This window comes from Octopus bimaculoides, chromosome 7 (assembly GCF_046866305.1).
Source record: "Octopus bimaculoides isolate indiv1 chromosome 7, ASM4686630v1, whole genome shotgun sequence".
Taxonomy (NCBI): Eukaryota; Metazoa; Mollusca; class Cephalopoda; order Octopoda; family Octopodidae; genus Octopus; species Octopus bimaculoides.
Genome location: NC_142934.1, coordinates 98,064,915 through 98,089,440, shown reverse-complemented (window position 1 = coordinate 98,089,440; position 24,526 = coordinate 98,064,915). Strand labels below are relative to the sequence as shown.

At 36.5% G+C, this 24,526-nt stretch overlaps 1 protein-coding gene across 2 annotated transcripts in view; it reads left to right on the top strand.

Annotated features, from left to right (window-relative positions):
- The first annotated feature begins 3,148 nt into the window (after positions 1–3,148).
- Positions 3,149–24,526, top strand: part of LOC106868850 (solute carrier family 15 member 4) — a 57,322-nt gene continuing 35,944 nt past the window's right edge. Inside the window, exons 1-2 of one of the 2 annotated variants that reach the window (XM_052969816.2) lie at positions 4,094–4,712; positions 20,414–20,468. Coding sequence is in view for 1 of the 2 variants with exons in the window: in XM_014914291.3 (XP_014769777.1) it covers positions 4,484–4,712 (229 nt within the window). In the remaining variant the exon portion in view is untranslated. Of the gene's footprint in view, positions 4,713–20,413; positions 20,469–24,526 lie in introns of both variants that reach the window. The other variant, XM_014914291.3, reaches the window with a different exon arrangement.

Sequence of the window (24,526 nt, the reverse complement as noted above, 5' to 3'; positions counted from 1 at the left end):
TTCTGTCAGGCCTTTTCCATGTTTGAGTGTTAAAGTTGCAAGATTTTTAAAAGTTTTTTGCTGCCTATAATTTGCAACTTTTTCATAAAAGGAGTTATTTTCTAGTATGGACAATGCTAGGTTTTTATAGTATTCTGTGTCCATCACTACTACAGCACTGCTTCTTTGATTGTCAGGTCTTTATCGTTTTTTAACTGTAGTAGGTGTTTCCATTGTATGTTGTTGAAGTTAGGTACAATTTTTGGTTTATAGATAGTATGAGAAAAATTTTGCATATAGTTGCAGAAGTCGTCTAGTGTTTTATTCCTTCCTTAGGGTGGTAGATAATTACTTTTGTTTCTTACTAGTGATTCATCATCATTGTTGTAGTTGGTTAGTGCTTCTGCCAATTGAAGTTTTCTACAGAATTCTGCAATATTATCTTTAATTTCGTTGGCATTGGGTCTACGGGTAGTGGGTGTAAATTTTAAACCTTTAGCTAAAATATGGATTTTTGTTGTGGAGAGAGTTTTCTTAGATAAATTGATTATTTTGGGTTTCTCCCGTAAGATATGTTCCAACTCGTGTCCCTGTGTCTCTCTACTCTGTCTAAAAAACGTTGTTTGTTGTAATTAGGTTGGAGAGGGTTCTCAGTGTTAGAGTTGCTATTGTTGGAGTATTGTTGTGTAGGTGAATTGGTTGTGATTATGTGGTGTGGGTGTTTATGCTGGAATGAGTTGTAGGGGTGTTTGGTCCTGTATGGGATGCTGTGAAAATCCATATAATATGTATATATTTATAAAAAGATATTAAACTATATGAAACGAAGGCATTTCTCCTCCACTTTTTATATTTTTTTCCACATATTTTCAACTATATATATATATATATATATACATATATATATGTATAGGCATATATGAGTATATGTATGTATGTGTGTATACATGTTTGTATAGCTTGTGTAAGTTTTTTTTTTATCAAGTGTGTACATAATATTCCCCAACAAACATTCAAGGCAGGCTTTCTTGTTTTTACAAACTTATGTCAACATATTATTTTTTCTAGATTTTCCTTTCCTGTCAATCACTCATTGAATATGTTGTGTCTTACTTCTTTATATTCAGTCATATTTACATTCAAGTATTGCAAGGCCTAACCCTTCTTTCAAATTTGAGTGTCTTAGCTATGTGATGTCTATGATTAAGTGTTAAGAAGTGTACAAGATTGCTGTGACTGTTGAGGAAATGCAAAGGCTTGAAAGAAATGAAGCCAGCATTCTTCATTGGATGGGTAATGTCAGTGTGCATATACAACAAAGTGTAAGTGATTTGAGAGGAAAACTGGGTATATAAGGTATTAGATATAGTGTGCAAGAGAGAAGACTGCTAGTACGGTTATACATCATTAGATGTATACCTGACTTTCCTATATAAAATTATAGAATATAACGGAACGCTGAACTCCAGACTATCAACTTAAACAACATTTTATTTAGGTGGTAAATATATACATCTTTAGCTCTTGTTGTTACAGCTTCTGATTGTGTGAGCATAGTTGTTGGGACGTTGTTATGTAGGTGTAAGCGAGCTGTCGAGTGTAAGTCCGAAAGATGGTGAGAGACAGCAAAAACACGTCCATGCTCAATCGCTGGCCAGCAAGAAAAAGAATGAATTGAGCGGGAACGCTTGCTTGTTTAATTCTACGCATGCGTGAGACTACGCATGCGCACGGCGTTACTACACGGTCATGTAATGCATATGAATGAAGATAGTTGCATCAAGAAGTGCCAAGTTCTAATTGTGAAGGGAATATGTGGAAGGGATAGATCCTGGAAGATATGGGATGAAGTGATGAGAAAGGATCTTCAGATGTTGGGCCTGTCAGAGGGGGTGATGTGGGACCAAGGCTCCTGGCAGTTTGCTGTGCATGAGAAGACATGTCAAGTTAAGTAAATACGTGGTCGTCCTTGCATACAGACATGTCTCTTTCATCCCTCTTCAGCTAAGCTTTCCTAATCTTGCACCCATGCTGGTGTCATGTAAAAGCATCTGTGTAAAAGATGTGTAAAAGCACCCAGTACACTCTGCAAAGTGGTTGGTGTTAGGAAGGGTGTCCAGCCTTAGAAACCATGCCAAAACAGATATGGAATGTGGGCAGCTCCCCAGCTGACCCCATTCTGTCAAACCATCTCACCCATGCCAGCAATAGATGTTAAATGATAATGATGATGACGAGCTGCATTCGTGGATCAAAAAGAGGCCGAGGAATGGCGAATGGCACCGTGAGTGTCGCGTTGCTCTGCAACAACTTTGCCGTCCCGGCTCGACCTTGAGCGGCTGCATCACAACGAAGTCATTCTATAGGGGATTAGTGGAGGGCAGGTACGACGACGATCTCGGGGCGAACCTGGGCGTCGACGAGGAATACCTGATCCGCCTGTTCAGGACGACTTTCGGGCCGGGACCTATGGACAACTTCCAGAGATCCCTGGCCTGGCAGTGCTACCGAGAAGCGCTACCCGTTCGGGATAAGCTCTATAGACACGGTTCGCGAAATGCGGGGCCGACCTGCCCGAGATGCGGTCAGAGCGACGAAACCGTTCTGCACGCACTCGTGCAGTGTCCAACGATTTCGGAGCTGTGGGCTTATGTCGAACGACTGCTGTCGCGTGTGGGACGAGTCGGTTTATCAACCGAGTCTATCGTCAATATCGTCACGCCTCCTTCCTTTAAACGGGAAGGTAGAGCTGTATTTATCGTACTTGTGGCTATGGCGAAAGAATGCATCTGGTGGACGCGTCTGAAAGGATTAGAGACAAACACTTTCCTCTCTGGTCAATCTCTCATCAACTTTTTCAAGTATCACTTGAAAAGGAAGGTGAGAGTAGAGAGGCAAGTGTTGTCTAGCAAATGTTTCGAAAAAAGATGGATACATGTAGCAAGAATGGCACGTATAAATGACGAAGCCACCTTGACCATGATTCTATAAAACGTTTTAAAATTTTGTAAACAGAGAAATTTTATTTAACAAACTGTGACGCTAAAGACCGAGGTTACCGTGGTCTTTTCGTAGGTTTTTCTTTCCACGGATAACCTCCCCATTTATTGGGAATTTTTTGTATTTTTCGTATTTTTTGTAAATACCCCAAACGTTTTGCGATGTTTTTTTTTTTTTTTTTTTTGTTTTTTTTGTTTTTTTTTCATCGTTGTCCCCACTTTTGTTTTTTTTTCTGCTTTGTTTTCGACCCCCTCGAAAAGAAAAACTCTACATTTGTATTTTGTCCCCTCTGTGTTGAGCCCTGTGTGGCTAATAAAGAAACCTATCTATCTATCTATCTATCTATCTATCTATCTGTCTGTCTATCTATCTATCTATCTATCTATCTATCTATCTATCTATCTGTCTGTCTATCTATCTATCTATCTATCTATCTATCTATCTATCTATCTATCTATCTATTTATCTATCTATCTATCAACCTACTTACTTACCTACTTACCTACCTACCTATACCTCACCCACCTGTCTACCCACCCAATACCTACCTACCTACCTGCCTACCTACCTACCTACCTATCTATCTATCTATCTATCTACATACATACACACACACAAATATATATGTATATGTAAAGATACACACACACACACACACACACACACACACAGATATATCCATATGTGAGTGTGTACGTGTGTAGGGTAGGTATATATATATATATATATATGTTGAATAAATAAATCATGTAAGCAGACCATTGGCCTATCTATCTATTTGCATATTTCTACCTGTCTTTTTACCTCAATTATTGTGGACTATCGCATACAATCTTCAAACTGAACAAAGGCCACCCCTTTTTCAACACCTCTCTTTTTCTCTCTCCTTCTCTCTCCACCTCTCTTTTTCTCTCTCCCTCTCCCCCTCTCTTTCTCTCTGTCTTTCTAGTGTTTGCTCTCTCTCTCTCTCTGAATGTGAATCTTCCTCTCTCTAAATCTAACTTACTCTCCATTTTTTTAAAATTCATTCTCTTATTATTTCTCAGTCCTCTTTGTCTGAGTGTTATCTCTTGTTGCCTATCTCCACACCACTGCCACTACAATCACCACCTCCACCATTATTGCCACTACCACAGCAACAACAGGTCACCAGGAGAATTATCTAAAGTAAATGGAAGAAGAAAGAATGGGAAAAAAAGTCTAAAGAAGAACAAACAGAAACATCAAAAAGAAAAAGAAAAGATGCAAAACAATTACAACATTAATGGATAACAATAATAACAACACTAATTAATACGTTAATGACACTAGCAATAACATTAAAATATAACGATAGAAACTACACTAATAGTACATTAACAAAATAGACAAAAATTTAAAAAGTAAAACTAAATTGTATGCTTTAAAGAATTTTAATTTTGATATTTTTTTTTATTTACCATTTTTCTAGTTCTTTGTTAAACTTATTTAGTACATCAGTTTGTGTAGAAATAGGGATAATAGAATGAAGAAATCTATCAAGATCATACCACTTGAAAGTGAAGAGTCTCCTTCTGAGGAAAAAGAAAATCGGTCTAACAAAATAATATTGCTGTCGGTGATATGTATTTTGATAATGGAATTATGTGAAAGACTCACCTATTACAGTATTACCGCAAACTTGGTCTTGTTTGCTAAAAACAGGCTAAAGTATGATAATTCTATATCCAGTTACATTGTCCAAATTTTTTCTGGTGAGTTTGACTATTTTACATTTTTCATCTCCTCTCTCTCTCTCTCTCTCTCTCTCTCTCTCTCTCTCTCTCTCTCTCTCTCTCTCTCTCCCTCTCTTGCTCTTGCTCTGTCTCTCTCACTTCTTTTCATTTGACTAAACAGTTCTCTTCATGCATCTGTGTTGTGGGTGTATCTGTCATTTACTCCGTGTTTTTAAAATATTACTTTCAATCTATCCTATGGATGCCATCTATTCTAGGATAGACATAGGCATGGCTGTGTTGTTAAGAAGTTTGCTTCCCAACCACATAGTCTCAAGTTCAGTCCCAGTACATGGCACCTTTGGGCAAGTGTCCTCTACTATAGCCTCAGGCTAATGAAAGCCTTATGAGTGGATTTGGTTGACAGAAACTGAAAGAAGCCCAATGTGTGTATGTATGCATGCACGCACGCACGAATGTATGTATATATGTATGTATATATGCATGAATGTATGTATGTATGTCTGTATGTAAGTATGTTTTCTCTTTCTTGTTTTAATTTAGAGTAAATTTTGACCAGCCACCAACTTAGTAACGAAGTTTTGAAGGAAAGTATCTTGTGTTGTTTATCCTCCTTTAAATCTTAAGGTCTTGCAGATTTATATAGACCCAGATATCATAATCATTTGTAGTGTATGAATTAAGGATTTGCATTTTGTATGATTTTATTGTGTGTGTGTGTGTGTGTGTGTGCGCTCGCGCGTACATGTATGTGTGTGTGGTTGCATGTCTGTATGTTTGTGTCCCTTTGTCTTGGCATTGTGTGACAGTTGTAAATGATTGTCAGTCGTACAAGCAGTGTCATTCATTTCTAATATTCTAATAAATATAATATTTTTATATCCTGTGAGAACATGTCTAATCATGGAGAAATATTGATTTCAAATTTTGACACGAGGCCAGTAATTTTTAGGGGTGGGGATGGGGGTACAGGGAAATTGATTACATCAACCCCAGTACTTGACTGGTACTTATTTTATGGGCTCTAAAAGGGATGAAAGGCAAAATCGACCTTGGCAAAGTTTGAACTCAGAACGTGAAGATGGACAAAATGCAGTTAAGCTCATTGCCTTAGCCATGGAGAAATATTAGTAAGGGTTGGTGACAGGAAAGGCATCTAGCTGTAGAAAAATCTACCTCATAAGCTTTGCCCAAGCAGTGCAAGCATGGAAAAGTGAATGTTAAAATAACAACAATGATGATATTGACAACGACAATGATGACAATAATAATGATGGTGAGAGCAGTGGTGACAACAACAACAACCATCTAAAGACATACACCTCAAAGTTGTATACGTATCAATAGTATGATGAACATTAAACACAGATCTATAATGCACTTGGTGAAGACACATGGTTCCAGTGTTTAGAGCATTGGACTCACAATCATGAGGTAGTGAGTTCAATTCCGAGTCACAGTGTGTGTTGTGTTCTTGAGCAAGACACTTTATTTCATGTTGCTCCATTTCATTCAGCTGTAGAAATGAGTTGTGATGTCACCGGTGCCAAGCTGTATTGGCCCCTTTGCCTTTCCCTCGGATAAGATCGGTGGCGTGGAAAGGAAGGGCTGGTATGCATGGGCGACTGCTGGTCCTCCATAAACAACCTTGCCTGGACTTGTGCTTTGGAGGGTAACTTTCTAGGTACAATCCCATGGTCATTCATGATTGAAGGGGGTCTTTATCCTTTTACCCTATGATTCACATGACACCCATTAATTATAGAGAAGAATATTAAGTTCTTACCTTGCCCATTTCTGTTGTAGCCATCATAACCAAAGATGTTCCAAACATGACTGTCATGTCATTTTGTATATCATCATCATCATCACCATTGTTTTAATGTCTATGCATGCATACATCGAATGGAGTTTACTGAAGCAGATTTTCTATGGCCAGATGCCATTCCTTTACAAACCCTTACCTATTTCCAAGCAAAGTAATATTTCCCTTGAGCCAAGATCTCAGGGTTTTGTTTGTTATTTATGTGATAGTAGCTTATGGCTGAGATGTATCAAACATCTTTCACTCCTTACATGTTGGACCCCAGTCACTGTGCTGTTGGCCCTTAAGCAAGGCCCTTAACTCTAAGCCATGCAACCTTTTAAGAAATGGTTATATATAAACCTTATTGTCTCAAGTCTTACCAAGTATAAAAGAAGACAGAATTAGGTATATATATTTCTTTACTGCCCACAAGGGGCTAAACATAGAAGGGACAGACAAGGACAGACAAAGGGATTAAGTCGATTACATCGACCCCAGTGCATAACTGGTACTTTATCTATCGACCCCGAAAGGATGAAAGGCAAAGTCGACCTCAGCGGAATTTGAACTCAGAACGTAACGGCAGACGAAATACCGCTAAGCATCTCGCCCGGCTCGCTAACGTTTCTGCCAGCTCACCGCCAGAATTAGGTATATAAAACACCAGTCACCATTAGTGAAAAAAAGGTTACTAGTTCAAACTGCTTCCTTTGTGCTGTTGTGGACATAAAACATAATTTATTATACTTGATTGTCTTCAATGTTTTGAAATAAAAAAATGTTTTTATAGAATATTGAAAATGAATAACATGACTTGTATGACAGCAACATTCATTTGTAATAATCATGTTAAGCTAAGACAAGAAGACAACAAACATGCATACACCCATGTTCACACACCAAACACACAATGTCATCATCATCATCCTCATTGTCTAATGTCCGCCTTCCATGCTGGCATGGGTTGGATAGTTTGACGGGAGCCGGTCAGGCTGAGGCCCATACCAGACTTCTGTGTCTGTTTTGGCATGGTTTTTATGGCTGGATGCTTTCCTAACACCAACCACCCAGCATGCGTACACACACACACACACACACACACACACACACACACACATGCACACATGCACATACTTCTTTCAGTTTCCATCAAGCAAATCAACTCTCAAGGCTTTGATTGGTCTGTGGCTATAGTAAAAGATACTTACTCAAGATGCTATGCAGTGGAGCTGAACCTAAAATCATGTGGGTAGAAAGCATATACTGACTAGGTGGCGAACTGGCAGAAACATTAGCACGCTGGGCGAAATGCTTAGCGGTATTTCATCTGCCTTTACATTCTGAGTTCAAATTCCGCCGTGGTCGACTTTACCTTTCATCCTTTCGAGGTCGATTAATTAAGTACCAGTTATGCACTGGTGTCGATGTAATCGATTTAATCCCTTTGTCTGTCCTTGTTTGTCCCCTCTATGTTTAGCCCCTTGTGGGCAATAAAGAAATAAGAAAGCAGATACTGACTTCTCATATTAACAAAAGATTGTTAATATGGAAGTGACATAATCTGAGGGAACTTTGCTGCTATTTCTAGCAGATAAAAAGAATGGGTATCTCACTGGTTGTCTGCACTGAGGTTGTTGTTATTGTTGTGGTTGTTGTTATGCCCTAACTTTACTCTGTATCAAGTCTATGATCAAAAGTATTCAACATATGAACATCCTGTCGTTTTTTTTTTTTTTGACATAGTGCATTTAAGACTACATTACCCAATACATACTTCATTTTTTTTCAGATTGTAAGGCGTTATTTGAATGAGATATGGTTGCTATTTCTAGCAAGTCAGTGATCCTCTTTAGAGACATCCTCTGCTAGACTACATTATGCAATAGAGCCTTACTTTTTAAAGATGGTTGAATGTGATTTAAGGCAAGATTGGTTGCTATTTTTAACAGATGCACATACATAGTCACACAAACTCATACACAAACACATACACAAACATGCACACACGAGGAGACAGAGGTGCACACACACACACACACACACACACACACACACACACGCATAAACACACACAAACACACACACACACACACACACACAAACACACAAACATGAACACAAACATAAACACACAAGCACAAGAATATGCAGAATAGATACATACATACATTCAAATGTGTACACATGCATACATATATATATGTATATATATACACACACTACATACATGCAGAGTACATACATACAAACGTGCACACATGCATACATAAATGCATATATACATACACATACATACACACATAACATACATATATACATACATACACACACATACATATATGTATGTGCACGCACACTAACGGACACTCGTGCACACAAACAAACCAAAGAAAAAGAACGTAGTTCTGATAACAGACAGAGTCAATGACTACTGAAAAGTTTGCAAGGCACAATGAAAATTTTAGTAAAAATAAATAAGTAAATGAGTGGAAATCGGACCAGTGAGTGTGTTAAATTTATATGATCCATAAACAGAAAATGCTTAAATATCAAATACATAAAATATCGTTTTGAACTCACAATTCGAAATTTAATAGCACTATATCAAATATGCTAAGGCTCTACATGTGTATTAAAAATCTAAAAATAATAGAAACTTTTAAATGTTTTCCAGTTTTTATGAAATTTTGGGGTTAGTGGACCTGAGTTAATGGAAGTTAATTAATCCAATAATTATTTCCAAATTTAACTTAAAAGTTAAATCATTAATGAAAATATTAACTTCATTAATTAGCAATTAATGGACTAACGGTTTAGTGCCCAGGTTTGTGTAAAACCTATAGCTTACTGGTCACAGCAGCCATCTTAGTTCAGTAAGCCACTTTTATCAGACCTCCGAAAGGGATTGGACTGTACCGACTGACTCCCACTTTAAAACTTCTAAGTGCAGGCAGGAAGAAATGCTCCGTAGCATCAAGGATCTATTTACATAGCCACTTGAGTGCATGTCACTCTTCATGATCTTCATCTATGAAGATACTGCCATCATTCTCTCAAGAGAACACTAATTACACTTAAACGTCAGACTCAACTACATAGACATACAATGTGTAGAGAAACCAAAAATGCAAAGAATTGCATAAGAATTTCTGTGCATCCACAGCATACGTAGAAGACATTATTATCAACATTATCACCATTTTAATGTCCACTTTTCCATGCTTGCATGGATCAGACAGAATCCGTTGAAGCAAATTTTCTATGGTTGGTTTCCTTTTGTTGCCAACCCTCACCTGCTTCCAAGTAAAGTAATATTTTCCCAAAACTTGGCATATTTTTGATGAAGATGTATGATGGGGAGACTCACTTATCATGTGATGTCATGATAAGGAGACACAGATACATATGCATACATATATACACACGTATGTGTATGTATACACATATATATATCAGTGGAGAAAGTACATGTTCTGTCTGTAATATTGCACTAAATAAAATTAACCACCACATGCCAACAATGTACTGTATGGCCCATGACTAAATGGTGGTATGGCATATTTGGAGCTATGAATCTTTACTATTGCAAACTAAGAAATAAATTATATTATATAATGTACAAAGAAAATTTGTATACTAAAATCTTTAAATATTATGCAGGGAAGATATTTCAGCTTATATGGGAAAGGTTTGTTGAGCATATACTGTAAAGAAACCTTTATCTGTATTTTACTAGCATGCATTAGATAAACATGATGGTTCAATCACTAGACTCAATGTAGATATCATATGTATACATCCCTATGCAAAAATGCTATGACAAGTAACTGAAACAGTTTGCATAAAAAAGTATGAACCTTGATTTAATGCTTAGTCTGAAAGCTGTCACAGCAATATTTCCCATGTTTGCAGATATTCTCCATCTTGATCAGTTACACATATTTTATATGCAAATATCAAGTTTCTTTTTTAATGTTTTGCAAGTAACATAGTAATTATCCAAGAGTATATTACTTATGTGATAGGCATACATTATAAACTTACTAGGGGGTAGTTTATTATGAGGAATGACATCTCCAACTCTTCACCCTTTAATATGAGATAGAATTACTAATAATAATAACAATGATAATAGAAACTAAAAAAATCAAAATATTTAAAAAATGGCAAGTAGGGGAGGGAAAGAGAAAGAAAACAATTAGGAATTTTATTTGAAAGCTATAACAACAGTAATACAACTCCAAAATTAACAAAACACAACTAACCAAAACCATAAATGAATTACTTTGTTCATCAAACTGCCATTAAAGACATTAATCACTTTAATGCTTAAAATGAAACAAAAGAGAAATAAAAAACTGAGGTTTATGAAAGCTGGCCATAACTGATTTTCAACACTTGTGGTGGTGGTGGTGGTGGTACTGTGTCAGTGGTCAGGTCACAGAAGCACACTGAGACCGTTTGATATTTCATAGTTAACTACATTATTAAAAAAATAAACGATACTGAAAATAACAGCTCTATGTATGCTTAAATGGTTTTAATGACTTGTCCAGGTAGCAGTTGTCATCATTATTGTTACTTTACATATGTTTTCTATACTGAAATCAATTAGACAGGTTGTCATGGCCCAAGTTTGTTATTATTTGAAGTTACTGCCCTTGGTAGGTCAGAGGTCCCATGTCTTGCTTGTAGTTTCCATTTTTAGCTTGGTGTTTATGGCTAGATGCTTTTTCTAACTAGCTTACAATGTGTACTGGATACATATTGTGGTATCAGCATCAGAGAGATTGTCATGTCTTCAACAAGACAAACAGCTGCTCTTGACTATACAATGTCATCATTCTGTTGTTAGCCACTTTACTGAGTGTACTGTATGAACTTTATCATGACACCATCACTAGTCAAGTTGCCTTGTGCCCAGCAATACTAAAGAGACTTGACTAGTCTATCTTGTTTTCATTCATTCAGAGCAACATAACCATGAAGGTGAATGGAAGAGAGGCTGGTGACAGATGAATTAGGGTGAAAGGTTAAAAGAAGTGAGGATGTGAATTGGAGTGGCAGGATGGTAGAGGAAGAAGAAATGGAAGAGGTAGAACTAGGAGGAATGGAAGAGAGCCAGTCATAGTAGGAACTAATAAAAGAAACAATAATAAAGAGACTAATTCAAGAGAGAACACACACATCATCATCATTATTTAACATCTGATGTTCATACTGGTATGGGTCAGATGGCTGACATGAGCTAGCAAGCCAGAGTACTGCACCAAGCTCCACTGTCAGTTTGGCACAATGTTTATGGCTTGATATCCTTCCTAACATCATTCAATATATATATATATATATATATATATATATATATATATATATATATATATATATATATATATATCATCATCATCATTATCATCATCCTTTAGCATCTGTTTTCCATGCTAGCATGGGTTAGATGATTTGACTGGAACTGGCAAGCTAGAGAGCTGTACCAGGTTCCAGTCTGATTTTGGCTTGGTTTCTATGGCTGGATGCCCTTCCTAACATCAAACACCCCACAGAGCATGCTGGGTGCCTTTTACATGTCACCGGCACAGGTGCCTTTTACGTATTACCAGCACTGTCCACAATTATGTTTTCACTTGGCTTAACAAGTCTTCTCAAGTACAGCAAACTGTCAAAAGTCTCAATCATTTGTCATATTTATATTATTGCCTCAGGCCGACCAAAGTTTTGTGAATGCATTTTGTAAGCAGAAACTGAAAGAAGACTGTCCTATATATGTGTATATTTGTGTGTATGTCTGTGTTTGTACCTCCACCATTGCTTGACAGCTGATGTTGCTGTGTTTACATTCCTATAACCTAGTGGTCTGGCAAAAGACACTGATGGAATAAGTACAAGACTTACAAAAATAAATTCTTTGGTCGATTTGTTCAACCAATGGCTGGACTCCAGCATGGCCACAGTCACATGACTGAAAGAAGTAAAACAATAAAAATGTATGCCATTTTAATGTTGAGGAAACTCGGGTATCTCTGCTAGTATGTTATGAATGTATTTACAGTGAAATGCACTTGTTATAACAAATAATGTTATCAACCAGATATTGTTATCAAAAGTACTTGGTCCCTAAATGTTTATTTCTTTAATGTTATCAGCTTGTTTTCGTTATCAAGAACTCTTCGTTCCAAAGTGATCTTTACAAGTGGATTCCATTATACAGGCATGTATATATCTTTTGCAAATGTATGAATATACATGGACACTTTGCGACATTTCTACCAACTTTGCATTTTGAGTTCAAATGCTGGTGAGGTTGATTGTGCCATTTAGCTACTCCTGTTCAATAAATAAATAAATACCAGTTGTACTAATTTAATCAGAGGAATTATTTTTATTTTGAGGTTTGGTCTCAACAAGTCTCAAATCTCAAGAATTTTTCTTGGGGTTTTTGCAGAATACAGGATGGTCCTTTTCTGTAGGTCACCAGTGCAAGTTTCAATTCCATTATCTTCCATTTTGGATGTTGCGCCAAGTGCACCAATTATCACAAGAATAATAGTTGTTTTAGTCTTTTACAGTCTCTTCAACTCTCTCACAAACTCCTAATATTTCTCAATTTTTTCAATCTCTTTGGTATCAACTCTGCTATCATAGAGAATTGCAAAGTCTCTGATCTTACACTGTTTATTTTGTCTTCTATAATCATATCTAATCATCTTGCTTTAATAGTATTGTCAATCTTCATGGGGAAGTCCCATAAGACTCTGTAATTCTCATTATCTATCAGAGCCTCTGGTTTGTCTTTATACCACTTCCCTGTTATTTTGAAGCCACACACTCAGCTAACATCCCAATGCACTCATTTATCTACACAGTCATACCTGTGCATATACTCTTTTCGTTCTAGTATACTGCACTCACTCAAGGTATGATTGATATTTTCATCTTCTATCATCATCTTGACTCACAACTGAACTTATTCCTGGTAGAATTTATGTAGGTAGTGTGTTACTACCTGTAATGTTAGATATTCACAGGATTTCAATAAACCATCAAGTGCTCAAAACTCTTCTGATAATCTTCCCTGTTTGCAAGATGTTCTACCTTGTGATTACAGTAATAATACTGACATTATGCATCAAAACACATGTCCTACTAAGTAACAGCAACCACAAATAAGTCCACATAGCTCTTATAGATGTTTTGACTTGTATCTGTTACACACAACAAACTAGCACAGTCCTCATAACTGAAGCTATAGGAGAACTGGAGATGAAATTCCAGGTATGGAAGTTAAACCTAGAATTAAGAGATCTTAAGGTAAACTTAGCAAAGATGAAAGTTTTAATAAGTAAGAAAAAGACAAGACCCACCCTGGTATCCTTGGGGAACTCCCTTGATTGATATGTAAAAAATGAGTAGGTATAAGCTGCATATGATGTATTCATTGTAAGCTATGGACACAAAAGATGTATATTGAAGTCACTGACAAACTAACAATGAAATTGAGCTTTGTATGAGATAGATGTACTAGATGTATTATGATTACACTGCAGATAGGTTCTTTTAAGGTTCCAGGTGGCCGGCTTGTAGTATTTGATGGCTTTTGTTACCTAGGAGATGTGATTAATTAGAGAAGTGGTTGCTCTGAAAGCATAGCAACCAGGGTAGTACTGGGTTGCAGTTTGGTGCAGTTTTCAGGTTCACCAATTCCTGTTGAACCAGCCTGCCTATGCCAACAGAGAAAATGGCTGTTGAATGATGATGATGATGATGATGATGATGATGATGATGATGATGATGATGATGAGGTGCATGTGTGTGTGTGTGCATGTGCGTGCATGCGTGTGTGGATACCATGTGGTTGGAAAGCAAACTTCTTATCACACAGGTGTGTTTGCTTTGTGTATATCATATAATGTATGATATACTATATAATATTTCTTTAATTTCTTATATATATATATATATATATATATATATATATGTATAAATTTTTTATTTTAGTTTTCTTAAACATTAAAAGAATTGTTATGGAAGAAAATTTCCAAATGCCTTGGGTCTTGTTTGAGTCTGTCAATCATACATGCACACTATAGAGCAAAAAAATCAGCCATCAACACCTTTTCGCTATAAATTTCCTGAAAAAGAGGTCCTCACTCTGAAATATTTTGAAATACCAGCTAACAGTACTAACCACAAAACCTGTGTAAATAATTTTTTTTGTAACTTGCATTGTATTGGCCTTAAAAAAATATATTTAAGACATTCATATATATATATATGTATATATATATACATATACATATATATTTATATGTATGTATATCATCATCATCATCAGCGTTTAACGTCCGCTTTCCATGCTGGTATGGGTTGGACGATTTGACTGAGGACTGGTGAAACCGGATGGCAACACCAGGCTCCAATCTAATTTGGCAGAGTTTCTACAGCTGGATGCCCTTCCTAACGCCAACCACTCCGAGAGTGTAGTGGGTGCTTTTACGTGTCACCTGCACGAGGGCCAGTCAGGCGGTACTGGCAACGGCCATGCTCAAAATGGTGTTTTTTATGTGCCACCCGCACAAGAGCCAGTCCAGCGGCACTGGCAACGGTCTCGCTCGAAAATCCTATGAAGGCCAGTCAGGCGGTACTGGCAACGGCCACGCTCAAAATGGTGCATCCCATGTGCCACCCGCACAAGAGCCAGTCCAGGGGCACTGGCAACGATCTCACTTGGCTTGCCGGGTCTTCTCACGCACAGCACATTTCCAAAGGTCTCGGTCAGTAGTCATCACCTCGGAGAGGCCCAATGTTCGAAGGTCTTGCCTCACCACCTCAGCCCAGGTCTTCCTGGGCCTACCTCTTCCACGGGTTCCCTCAACTGTTAGGGTGTGGCACTTTTTCATGCAGCTATTCTCATCCATTCTCACCACATGTCCATACCAGCGCAATCGTCTCTCTTGCACACCACAACTGATGCTTCTTATGTTCAGCTTTTCTCTCAAGATACTTACACTCTGACAAGTATGCACACTGACATTACACATCCAGCGGAGCATACTGGCTTCATTCCTTGCGAGCTTACGCATGTCCTCAGCAGTTACAGCCCATGTTTCACTGCCATGTAGCATGGCTGTTCGTACGCATGCGTCATACAGTCTGCCTTTTACTCTGAGTGAGAGTTCCTTTGTCGCCAGCAGGGGTAAGAGCTCTCTAAACTTTGCCCAGGCTACTCTTATTCTAGCAGCTACACTTTCAGTGCACCCACCCCCACTACTAACTTGGTCACCCAGATAGCTGAAGCTATCGACTACCTCTAGTTTTTCTCCCTGGAATGAGATAGAAGTTATTTCCTGTTTGTTTACAGTGTTTATTGCACCTGAACATCTGTCACATACAAAAACTAACTTCGTAGTTAATCTGCCTTTGATATTGCTGCACCTCTTATGTGTCCATAGCTTGCACCGAGTACATCTTATAGAATTACTACCTACTCCTTTTCTACATACCGAGCAGGGCCATCTACCTGAAGGGATTTGTGTTTTATCTACCTTCCTACTTATATATATATGTATATAAATATACATATATATATATATATATATATATATATATATATATACATATATAAACATATATATATATATATACATACATATACACACACACATACACACACACACACATACACACACACACGCACATATATACATACATACATACATACATATATATATATATATATATTTGTGTGTGTGTGTGTGTGTGTGTGTGTGTGTATATCATCATCATTGTCGTTTAACGTCCGCTTTCCATGCTAGCATGGGTTGGATGATTTGACTGAGGACTGGTGGACCAGGAGGCGACACCGGGCTCCAATCTGATTTGGCAGAGTTTCTACAGCTGGATGCCCTTCCTAACACCAACAACCACTCCGAGAGTGTAGTGGGTGCTTTTACATGCCACCAGCATGAAGGCCAGTCAGGCGGTACTCGCAACAGCCACGTTCAAAATGGTGTATTTTACTTGCCACCTGCACAGGAGCCAGTCCATCGGCACTGGCAACGCTCTCGCTCGAATGTCTGGTGTGGGTGTGCATGCGTGCATGTGTATCTATGTACATGCGTGCATGTGTTTGTATGTACATGCGTGCATGTGTATGTATGTACATGCGTGCATACGCGATTGCTATGGGCAATTTTACTTCTTTTCTTTTTACTTCCTCCCCTTTGGTTTTTTCCCCTAATTTAACTCTTATTCTAATAGCTCTTTTGTCTTAATAACGAACAATTACATAGTAATTTCCCTTTGTCTAACTTGTACCCAATGTATGTTTTGCTTGTTCACTGGTTCACTGCGGTATAGTGCTTTAGAGATAACTACCTCATAGCACTGTGTGTTAAAACACCTGAAAGTCATACATATACATCAGACAATGCTTCAAAAAAATTATATTAATACGTCATGAAACATTGTCTGATTTATAACACATTTATATATATCACATTTATTTATATCACATTTTCAATAAGTTCACACAAATTTATCAATTCTTTTTGAATGAGTTCATGTTTGTCCTCCTCAACCTTTGTTCATTGAACACTCATCATGCACAAATCTGTTAAAAAGTGTATCTGCCATCGTTGACCTTAACCAGATTTTGTTCCTGTTCTCATAGTGCAATCACTGTATCATGCTACCAGTGTCATTATCTGAAATCACAACAATGTAACAATAGTAACTTCACCTGAAAGCATGATCTTGTGACACTTGTGCTATTATTGTCTAAAATTACAGCAATGTCAAAATAGGTAACAGAATAAAGACTTACAGCATTGGGACTCTAATACCATTATCATAAAAAAAAGACAAGGATAGGGGGAACCTTTTTTATGTTGGAAGGCTACTTAAATGATAACTGCTCTCTGACAAAGTCATGTTAAAAAAAAGTAATTTATGTTATGAGTTCAATTGCACTGCATGGCACCTTGGGCAAGTGTCTTCTACTATAACTGTGGGCCAACCAAAGCATTGTGAGCAGATTTGGGAGATGGAAACTGAAAGAAGCCTGTCATATGTCTGTGTCTGCTTGTCTCGATATCCCATGATTGTCATAAAATTATTGTCACTGCCATACAAGCAGTGTCATTCATTTCTACTCTTTTGTATGAACATATGTGGCCATGGGGGAATATTACCTTGCTTGGAAGCAGGTGAGGGTTAGTGACAGGAAGTGCATCCAGCCATAGAAAATTTGCCTCATTAAAATCCATCCAACCCATGCAAGCATGGAAAAGTGAATGCTAAAATGACAATGACTATGATGATAAATTGCTCATAAAATCTCTAATAAAATATCAACAAATTTTAGCAGGTACCATGAATTTTTTAAAGCAGCCCTTTTATGTCATAGTAAAACATTCCTAAATATAAATATACATACATATATATAGAGAGAGAGACTCTCTCAAATGTCCAGGAGACACTCTTGAGGTAGCAGATATTTTCTGTTATCTAGGTGACCAAATTAGCAATGGAGGTGAATGCTCTGAAAGTATTATTTCTAGAACACGAATAGAATAGTGAAAGTTCAGAGAGCTGCTATGTTTGTTGAAAACAAAAGGACTCTCTTCTGAGAGTGAAAGTTTGATTTATGATGCTTGTGTACGAACAGCTATACTCCATGGTAGTGAAACTTGTGAGGAATGAATGGTGTAAGTGGTTGTAAGGGAGTAACTCCGACCTAACACCAACAGGGAAAGTTAGGAAACCAACAATCAATGAAGTTTCTGGCTAGGTGAAGAATTTATGGAATGGTGTGAAGAAAGAAGTGATTGTACAGGCCTTTAAAAAGTGTGGCATAAGCAACATGGATGGTACAGAAGATGATGCAACTTACAATGAGGGTGATTCTGATGATAATGAACCGTCAGTGGTTGTATGTGATTATGATGTATCAGATGAGGGTGATGAGGAATTTAATGGTTTCTATGATTAATAAAAAATATTCTTGATAAAACTTGTTAACTTGTGAAGATAATTTATTAATATTCTTCTTAAGGGTATACATGGTAAATTTTGATAAGTATCACTAAGAAAACAAAAAAAAGACCTTAGATTTTTTGCATGGAATCAAGTACCCTGACTTCCTAATGTGCTGCAATCCCCTTATTTTTAGTTGGAAATACCGGAATCATTGGAATTTTTTTTTCTGCTGAATGAATTACAGTGATGTCCTAATATGCCACAAAACACTTTTTATCTGGAAAATGGGGGTTGGAGTGGGGTGGAACCCTCAGAAATTTCACCTCCACCCCAAACATTTTACAGAAATATGTTTTCTAGAGTGTGGATTACAAAAGACTGAAAATTGAAATAACTTTGAAAAGAAGAGGTGAAAATGCTAAAGTTATAGAAATTAGTGGTAACAACAAGAATGAATCCCATGGAGAATTTTTGTGTAAAGTATAGTATTAAAACAAAATATCTTTTTCACACCTCTTAAAATCACTGGATATATTAATCCCAGATTGTAGTATAGATTCAAATGATATTGAGTGTTTTAGATAAAAAAAAAATTCATTTTCCCTTTGCAAGTTTTCCTGCCAGAATTTCTAATCAAGACTGGGAGAATCAGTTTTCTCTATGTACAAAGAATCAATTTAAAATAACTATATCTTAAATGTTGCATGAGAAAAGAAATATAGTTTTGGTTGGCCTGCAGTTATAAAAGACAGTTGTGTTAGGTGTTGTGCAGTGGAACTGAAAACAAAACCATGTAGTTGCATGTGTGTGTGTGTGTGTGTGTGTGTAGATCATCTTTTTTTTTAGATTGGTCTGCAATGTGATTGGTTGTTTCTTCACAACCTCTGCATATTCTGTAGTTACCTTTTGTATTATGCTTCATTATATACACTTTTGATAGTTTCAAATAAGAAAGCTTTAGTCTTGTGCTATATTGAAAAACTCTTTAGTCTCAAATATGAATCTTGCCATTTATCAGCCAGTATTGAGTTTATTTTTTGTTTTCTTTTTTTTTCTTTTCTATTATCTATTTTCACTTTGTTTGCTGTTATCAGATATTGGCTGCTCTTTCTTACTAATATCTTCACTTGAATATTTGTAGTCCAATTTTCTGTTTATTTTTTAAAGCTTTTAATAGTTTCTGAAGTTATTTCTCCACTCTTCTCACAACAATTCTTTGTTACTCTGGTGTTTCTTTAACATTTATTGGCCTCTTTGAAAAGAGAAAATAGTTTCTTTCTCCGTTTACATTTTCTAATTATACATATTAACTTTACTTTATGCTTTATTAGGTATGTTTTAGTTGTCCTTCAGTAGATATTTAAAATTTCAGCAGCTGCCGCTCCCTCACTCATTATATTTGTGGTGTTCATTTTTGGGTGGTGTGATTATTTTTGTTGCTTTCCTGTCTAGTGTTATTAATTTATTTAGCTTCCAGTTAAAAAAATTATAATAATAACTTATATATGTAACTGCTACAGTAATTCAAAATTATTCTTTTTAACTCAGGTTTTGTTGGAACTCCTGAAGTATTGCATGTGTAGTGGGCATGCTGCCTGCAGCCTACAGTAGCATGCTATCTGTTCTTTTCAACTATCTAATGCTTTCCTGATTATTCTGGCTGTGCCAAGGAGGCAAACCTTTTGTAACAGTTCTACCGGGCACTTTCTTCCAATTTCCTTGATATTCTTCTTGATACCTTCTGATGCTGTCCCCAAAGACCCAACAATAATTGGCACTATCTTCATCTTCTTCATTTTCCATAGCTGAGTTATTTTGCAATTAAGAAGATTGTATATATATATTTTTCCATCTTCCTTCTTGACTATGCATGTTAGGGAGGCACTATTATTATTATTTATTATTTATTGTCTTTGCACAGCTTCTAATACTGGAGATGTACTACAGTGCCAGCTGTTCACTACCAGTGAACTAAGGTAATACTCATTATTTTTTGAACACTATACGGAGTATTTGAGCTGTTCCAAGCAGTGCTGTTTTACTGCAAGTGCTCCACCCTTATTGCAGCCCCTTTTGCAGCTCCTGTATGCAGGTCCTTTCCGTTTTCTTTCACGTACGGATACATTTTTCACTATAGATCTTAATGGTCGTAAAGACACTATATCAGTGGATAGACTGAAAAAGGCCTTCATAGAGAAAACTGTCCCTGTTCCCACTGCAGACAACACACAGCATTACAAACATGGCCCACACATCCACATTAACATTCCATGACTACCATTGGGATCAATCAGGTACCAGACAAGGATTCTGGATTATATTTCCGTTTTTTTTTATTTAATTTTTAAGAGCAGTCAGATTCATTTTTAATATTCTCATTTATGAGAGCAGTCGAGTTTATTTCAGATATTCTCATTTTAAAAATCATCTCCAGCTAATCATTGAGAGGACAATAGTATTGCTTTGGTGGAGGTTTGCACTCACTGAGTGCTCTTATTATTATCCTCATTATTATTATTACTGAAGACGTTGCACAGTTTCCAATATCATGATGTTGTTGATTGAAGATATTCTGTCTACCGGGGTTTGTACTGTCTGTCAAGTCACAACAAGGACCTCAAACAGATGGATTGTAGAGTATTCCTAAAGTTTCCAGTTGTTTCTTCAGGTTGGGTGGTATTGAACCCAATGCTCTGCTGATAACAAGGATAACCTTTATGTTTGACTCTTGTAGCTGTCACATCTTGGCACATCTCAATTCTGAGGTCTTCATATTAATCTTTTTCCTTCCTTTCATGATCACCTGGCACTACCACATCGATTATTAGGCACTATTGTTTGTCTTTCCTAAAAGTTGCTATATTTGGCTTTATTATTGTTAATATTGAGTGAGAGAGCAATGCATGCCATCAAAGTGACACTGCAGTAACATATACGAAGCCCAGTATACCCATCATGACTGCCCGTCTGATAAGGGTACACCAGACATATGCATCACAGCCATGTGTGCGTGACATGGTGATCTCATATCAAGATAAACAGCGCATGACCTTGTAGGTGGGGCCCAGTAAGAATTTTCTTCAGGTTACAAACCCCACCCACTCAAAAGGTCCCTGAATAAAGGTTGTTTAAGGATGTTGAAAGAAACACCCATGTTTCCAAAGGTAAATTATCCAAACCCCAAAGAATTCCTCTCAACACATGGCTATGATGCTCCCCCACTGCTTTTGCTTGTGATCAGAGATGCACATATCGTCAACCACCAAGGGACATGCTCAACATGTTAAGGTCAAACAAGTGACAAGCAAATCTGTGGTATTGATCAGAACCCATGGGAGCCACTGCCTGGTACCGCACCAGGGCAGTATTATTATAATTATTGTCGTCATCATCATTATTATTATTATTATTATTATTATTATTATTATTATTATTATTATTATTATTATTATTATTATGTTTTGGCTTTGCTATAATTCAGTGGTTCCCAAACTTTTTCAGGGTGTTGCCCCCTTGACACACAGGCCACATTCCTAGTGCTCCCACCCCAACTAACCATCACACAGACCTCTTTCTGAAGCAAATTCAAAGCAACTGTATTTCATAAATAAAACTTAACCTAGTGAACCTGTTATTTTGTTGTTTTTACATGAATCGCTACCCCATTATCACCCCACTTTTCCATTGCCCCCCAGGGGCGCAATACCGCCCACTTTAGGAACCACTGATTTAATTTACACAAGTTGCACCCAAGTTTCAACCAGAGTCATCAAGGGACAACAAAGTTTTGCATCCGAAGATGCTAACAGGTGAAGTTTCATGCAATTGATGTCTGTGGGAGAGAAAAAAAAATGTGTTAGGTTGCATTTACATGGAGAGATTTTTATGTAGAATATGAGAGGTGCTCATAAGTATTATTATTTGCAATTCACTTATTTTGAAGCTGCCAAGGATTTGGTCTACATATTTGTTTGCTTCTTTTGATGTCATTCCAAGTATCCCAATGAGGATAAATAATGTTGTTGCTTTGAGATGCTACGTTCTTCTGATTTCATCTTCTAGCTCCTTATATTTGTTCAATTTCTCAAATGTTTTCAAAGACATATTTTTGTCAGCTGGCAGAATCACTAGCCAACTGGACAAAATACTTAGTGGAATTTCTTCTGGTTTTACAATCTGAGTTCAAATTCTACTGAGGTCAGTGTTACCTTTCATCCTTTAAGAATTAATAAATTAAGTACCAGTTGAGCATTGGAATCAACATAAAATTTTATATCTTGTGCTTATAGTAAAAAGAATTGTTGTTGTTGTTTTTGTATTAAATCCTCTTTTAAGTATTAATTAAATATTCATATAATGTTATTAACCATTTTCATGTATTTACATGTTATATATGTCTATTTCTAAATATTGCAAAGGCGTTGCTTCAACTAACTTTCTTATCTCTGCTCTTTTATCTGATATATTCATGGGTTTTAAGGCAGCAAACTAGCAAAACCATTAGCACACTTGGCAAAATGCTTAGCAACATTTCAACCATCTTTACATTCTGAGTTCAAATTCAGCTGAGGTCATCTTTGGCTTTCATCCATTCAGGGTCAATAAATTAAGTATGAGCTGAGCACTAGAGTCAGCGAGCCCCATCTGCCAAAGCTTTAAGTCTTGTGCTTATCATACAATGAATTAATATTATTATTATTATCATTATTATTATTATTATTACCTCTACCTTAGTGAAGGTAGAGGTATTGTTTCCAGTCATATTTGTTTGTCTGTTTGTTTGTCTGTGAACAAGATATCTCAAGAACTGCTTGATGGATTCGGATGGAACTTTCAGGGATGTTTGGCTTTATGACTGGCACGAACTGATTAGATTTTGGGATCGATTCGGTACTGGAGAAGGATTCTGAATTATTTGTTATATTTACTTTACATGATTATGATCTTACATTGACTTTTAAGTCTTTCTCAATTATTTCGCTTTAGGCTGCTTTCGAAGTTTTATTTTCGTTTCTCTGTTATTAATTTTACTCTTATCTCTATCTTAGTAGAAACTGATGGATAAAGAAATCAAACTACATAAACAAATGGCAGCAAAACCATTCAGAAATTAAATAACACTAACATATTTTTATAATATATATATCATATATTAAAAATATTAATACTTTACAGTATACTTACATATATATATATATATATATATATATATATATATATATATATATATATATATATATATATATATATATATATATATACATCTATACATAGATCTAAAACAACAGGAAGGCTAGAATTTGAGAGAAGAGAAAACCAAAAGGTCTCATGCTATTTGTTTAAAAATTCTTTTAAACTTTCCATGTATATGTATATATATCTATACATATACATACATGAGGGGGTGCTGAAAAGTTCCTGGTTTTAAGGGTGATGCGAAAGGCCCGGTTGGAGTCCCAACCTTTCAAGTTCTTTTACAGGGCTTAGAAAAATCGAAGGACCACTGCACAATGTGTGAATCTGAGAGGGAAATATGTTGAATAAAATCATAATTAACCAATCCTCCTGTATTTTTTTTTTACCCAGAGCCAAGAACTTTTCTGCACCCCCTTGTAAATACGAGACTTTTAAAAAAACTAAGTACTGAGAATCAGTTAGTTCAACTAAAAACCCTTCAAGGTGGTACTCCAGTATGGCCATAGTCCAATGACTGAAAAAAGTAAAAGATAAAGAAGCTAACTCATGCCAACGAGGAAAAATTGGCAAAAATGAAAATGAACGAATGAATGAATGAGATTGAAGCAAAGCAGATCTATATAATTGCCAGGTGTATTGTTGGTTCCTGATTATTTGATTGGTCAGTTGCCAACACAGCAACAACAACAACAGCAATATTTTGGTTCTTTGCTTAGTAACTGTGTTTACTTTGTTTACCCTAATTTATAACATCTTTATGTCAAATAGTCTTTGATTGCGAGGCAGTTACACTTCAAACCCTGAATGAATGACAGCCAATGAAATAACACTGTATGAC